The 4,977-nt window shown below is 49.8% G+C and overlaps 1 protein-coding gene across 1 annotated transcript in view; it reads right to left on the bottom strand.

Annotated features, from left to right (window-relative positions):
- Positions 1 to 301: 301 nt before the first annotated feature.
- Positions 302 to 4,977, bottom strand: part of SH3RF3 (SH3 domain containing ring finger 3) — a 660,635-nt gene continuing 655,959 nt past the window's right edge. Inside the window, exon 11 of the mRNA XM_006873039.1 lies at positions 302 to 470. Within this exon, the coding sequence (XP_006873101.1) occupies positions 302 to 470 (169 nt within the window). The remainder of the gene's footprint in view (positions 471 to 4,977) is intronic.

Here is a 4,977-nt window from a genome sequence, read left to right as displayed (position 1 = left end):
ACAGCAACAGATCAACTTGCATCATCGTCATCTTCTTCTTTTTAAAAGAGATTTTCTTTACAATGTACACGGAGGGAGTTGGCAGTTTGTTGAACTACCCCAGAGTGTGTGTGCTTGCAGGTGGGGGTTCCAGGACCTCACCACCCCTCCTCTCAAGCACGTGGCCCAAGAGTCTCAAAGTTCACTTGCCACATGGCCTGCGACCCTCGGAATGGCCCTTTCTTTCGCGTCCTGTGCCACGGGGGCTTCCAGGGAAAGTCTTCCTCCTTGGTGAGGTGGGGTGTCCGGGGAGGGCAGGTCCTCAGAAGCTCTCCACAAAGCTGCCCGGGAAGAGGCCGGTGCGGCCGTTCCGCTGCAGGGTCCCCTTGTACCAGCCGTCCTCGCGTTTCTTGTGCACGAACACAATGTCACCTTCCTTCAGCTCAATCTCCGCCTCGCTCTGAGGGGGGTACGAGACCACCACACGGTACCTGGGGAGAAAGCAGAGCCACAGGTGAGACTTGAGAGCAGGTGCTGTAACCCTCTGGGCTAGTGTTGTTGAATGGCAGGGATGGGGGCAGAGAGGACCCTGGTGGACACTGGGTTCCGCATTGGGCAGCTAACCGCAAGGTCTTTGGTTCAAACCCACCAGATGCTCTTAGGGCGACAGCTGAAGCAGTGTGCTCCCGACAAGATGTACACCCTTGAAACCCTGAGGGTAGTTGTGAGGCATCAGAGTCAACTCTCCGGCTATGTGTTTGGTGTTGGTTTGAAAGGAATGACTCGGGGTCTTGACCCCTCTTAGTCTTTTTGGTTTCTTCCCCCCATCCTTGCTTCAGTGTAAATTACAATTTTGAAGCTATGTTTCTCACTCTAAAGATTTTAAATGCATGTTAATGGTTTTTGCTCTTTCTGATGTTTAAAGTGTCCTCTCTCACTCTTGTGAGTGACCTTAGACTCTATATAGCCGGACTGTTCTCTGCCTAGTGGTCATCTTCATTAAGGCCCCATGCAGCCCGGCCTCCGTTTGAGATTTCAGCATTTGTTCCTCTTGACCCACGGAGTGGGGTGGGGGAGGCAGGGGGGTGGGGGTGGGGACAATGGATGAGGAGTCAGGACACCCGGACTGTCCTTGTGATTTGTCACATTCTGGCTTAGCTGCTTTGATGTCTCTGAGCATCACATTCTCAGTCTAGTGGCCTCCTGAGGTGGCTGGGAGCTCATGGGGTGTGTAAAGGTGCTTTGAAAAATTTTTTTTTTTTTTTTAAATAGTCATTATTTTGTAAATATGCTCCCCACATTATAAAACATTGTAGCGTCAACACCTGAACTGGCCCAAGGCCACATTATAAATGAGGCTGAGTGTTCCCTGTTTTCCTACTCTCATTCCCACAGAACACTGGCCTCCCTCCCTGCAACCCCAAACCCTCCTAAAGGTCCTCCATTCAGACCAACATTTTCATAAAAATCGGACCAAGATACAAGTGGAAAGGTGTCCTCTGGGCTGTGGTCACTGCCTCCTGGGCGTTACTGGGGTGTTGTCAGCACTGAGCTTGAATGCAGGCCCCTGGCAGGATGCTGGGGAGCTCACCCCGTACGTAGCTCCCAGGATGTCAGACACGTCTCTTGTTGGCACCCTGCTAAGCTCCCAGAACAGCAGAGTCAGGTCTTTGCCAAGGGTGCAGGCAGGTGGTCACCAGCCCTAACCCTAACAGCCCTAGTCCTAGCCCTAACCCTAACCCTAACCATGTCCATGCTGACCCTTTAGGCCTAAGGTGAGGGGGAACAAGGCCTGAAAAAGAAACGGTGTTCTCCCTGAGGCCCAGCCTTCTTCTAAAATATCACCAAGGTCCTTGGGTGGTGCCCGTGATTTGCTCTACTAACCTAAAGGCAGTGTTGAGTAAGAAAGGCCTGGGAATCTGATTAAGATCATAGCCGAGAAAACTGCATGGAGCAGAGTTCTACAAAGGAGCTTCAAAAAATTTATGGGAAAATGGAGTTAAAAGATACTGGAATTTTTCCATGAACTTTTTGAAGCCCCCTTACGCTCTATAATACATGGGGTCACCGTGAGTCAGAACTGGTTTATTTTCAAGGGGCAAACCAGAGACTACCCTTAGCCCCTCAACACTCACTGCCAACCCCCGACAATAAATGCCCCCTTGTCCCCTGACCTTACCCCTTCAGCCTGTCTCGGGGTCTCACCCTAGTGCTCTCTGGGACTTGGAGGGGCATTGTGGGCCCCAATATCAGATTGGGGGCCCCAAACCCTCAGCCCTTATGGCAATGACTGTCTGTATTTCTTGACATCTGTGTAGTAAGAGTCTGCCCACCTTGTCTCAGCACAGTGTTGGGGACTCTCTGGTGCTACAAAGGCCACATCCTAAGTGGATGCTGTTAATGGATCATTTGTCCTCAGTCCCTGCAAATCTCTAGCTGAAAGTCATGGCAGAAACTCTTCTTGTGACAGACACACACATTTGCTGACGGATTCCTGCAGGGGGTCACTTAGTCCAGAGCCTGGCACAGCGGAGATGCCCAGTCACTGCTGGCTGGATTGTCAACAAGCTCTGACTGAGTGCAGTACCCCAGCTGCCTAGGGAGGAGCTCCATCTCTACCGACCCGCCTTCTCCATGTGCTCTCACCCAGTGATCTCACCCAGCCTGAAGGCTTTAAATACCATCCCCACTGATTCTAAATTTGTATCCACACCCCAGAGTCCTCCTGGGTCCTACCAGTTGTCTCCGTTCCAGTCTGGTCTCTACTTAGCCGCCAGAGGATTCTCTCAAAACAAGTCAGACAACACCTTTCCTCAGCTCAGAATTCAGCAGAGGTTTCCTTTCCCATCCCTCTTGTTCAGTGCTGTTGAGTCAATTCCTACCCATAGTGACCCTGTGTAGGGTTTCCAAGGAGCAGGTGGTGAGCTTGAAGCACCAACCTTGCAGTTAAAATGACTTGACTTTGCAGTCTGATGCATTAGCCCACAGCGCCACACCAGGACTCATGTATATAAATGGTGGCGGTGGTGGTTATATGCCGTGGAGTCGGTTCGGGCTGATAGCGACCCTGTACGGGGTTTCTGAGGCCGTAAATCTTTACGGGAGCAGAAAGCCTCATCTTTCTCCTGTGGAACAGCTGGTAGTTTCAAACTGCTGACCTTGAGGCTTAATTGAGCCCGATTCATAACCACACTAAAGCCAAAGCACTGGCTTCTGAGGGTGCCCCCGGCCTTGCCGGCCACTCCTGCTAGGTCGGGCCTGCTCCCTCCAGCCCGCAGACTCTGTACTGTGCCCTAGGCACCCTACGCTAGCTACATTGGCTGCTCCCTGTGTTTGGGGGTGTGTGTTTTTGTCAGGGCTGAGGGGCACATCCCTCACCTCTCCAGTTACTTCACTGGCCAGGCCCTGCCCTGCCTGTCTCTCTGGGGAACACTGTCCAGTATGCTGTAGACATTACCTGCTGGTTGATAAGTGCTGTGGGGTCGGTTCTGATTCATAGTGACACTGTGTAGAGTTTCTAAGGAGCACCTGGTGGGCTTGAACCAGTGCTTATCCAACAGTGCCACACCAGGATTCCTTATCTTTTACTTAGAAGGTGGGCTGCTAACCTCAAGGTCAGCAGTTCGAAACTAGCAGGCTTTTTGCTCCTGTAAAGACGTACAGCCTTGGAAACCCTATAGATGGTTGTTAGGAGTCGGAACCAACTCCACAGCACACCACCACCACCACTAGTCTTTTTCTTTTAAATGTTTTATTGTGAATTATGTGATCGTTTACATGGGAGAATATTAGTTTTACATTCATCCTATCATATATCATTTCACTGCCATGGTTACAATCCCCTCCATGCATCATCAACCAACCTTTTCTTTCTTCTAGTTGAGCTCTGATCATGCAGTCATTGAAGCCAGGTCAAGTGGGTATTATCTGCAAGGGTGGGTGTTCTTGTGCATATGCCCTCTCTTCTTATCAGCTAGACGCTTCACTCTCCACTCTAGGCCTCTGTGGCTATGTCACTGACTCAGGACCCAAGAGTCCCCAGGTCTTGCCACACTGCTGGCCAACCTGTCCACCCGAGTTCACAGGAGTCTTTTGAACATTGTAGGGCTTAGCTCGCAGCTTCATTGCTGTTTTCCCCTCACTTCTCCTTATTGGTGAAGAGCGTAGTCGCCAATCAGAGCGTGTATTCCCATTGAGTCTTAGTCTTGGAATGGGGTTTGCACTGAGGGGACCCGACCACTTGGCTTAATGTCTCCTGGGTGAGCAACTTGCTTGTTCTTATAGTAATCAAGAACATTACTGTTTTGTATTTTTCCTGTTGGTCTTTCTTTCAAGAAGTATTTTCTGTTCTTCTAGTCACTCCAGGTTGGTCTACTTGTTTTTCCCAGTGGAAAATTTCAAGCTCAGAAGATTCTGGATGGGGTTCAGGATTCCATATATCCCAGAGTGGGGTTGTTCCAAGGTTGTGCATACATCATTATTTACCTCTGTCTCACTTAGCCCAAGCAAACCTGCCTAATTGTTTTCCCATCTGCCTTGTTCTTCCATTCCCCTCCCCCTTCTTGTGTATTCCCCTCCTTCCTAGCACCCAAACTTTCCTGTGTCTATTTCCTGCCCCGTGCTCCACCTTCCCTTCCATCTCCTCACCCGACTCCCAATATCCCGGTAACTAGCAAAGAATCCCTCCCCCTTTAGTATGGGTTCTTTTTCTTAGTCTTTTACAGTAGTGGTCCTATGCAGTATTTCTCCTTTTGTGACTGACTACTTTCACTCAACATAATGTCCTCAAGGTTCATCCATGTTATGTGGTAGCTTGCCGCTTCCCTGTTACTCTCCTAGGCAGCATAATATTCCATTGTGTGTATGTACCACAGAGTCATTGTACCAAAAGGAAATGGTTAATGTTCAACCATTTCAAGAGGTACCATATGAACAAGAACCAATGATACTCAGGGAGGAAGTCCAAAGTGCATTAAAGAATTGGCAAAGAACAAGGCA

The sequence above is a fragment of the Chrysochloris asiatica genome, unplaced genomic scaffold (genome assembly GCF_000296735.1).
Source record: "Chrysochloris asiatica unplaced genomic scaffold, ChrAsi1.0 scaffold00220, whole genome shotgun sequence".
Classification (NCBI taxonomy): domain Eukaryota; kingdom Metazoa; phylum Chordata; class Mammalia; order Afrosoricida; family Chrysochloridae; genus Chrysochloris; species Chrysochloris asiatica.
Note: the sequence above shows the minus strand (reverse complement) of the source record. Positions and strands in the feature narration are given on the sequence as shown.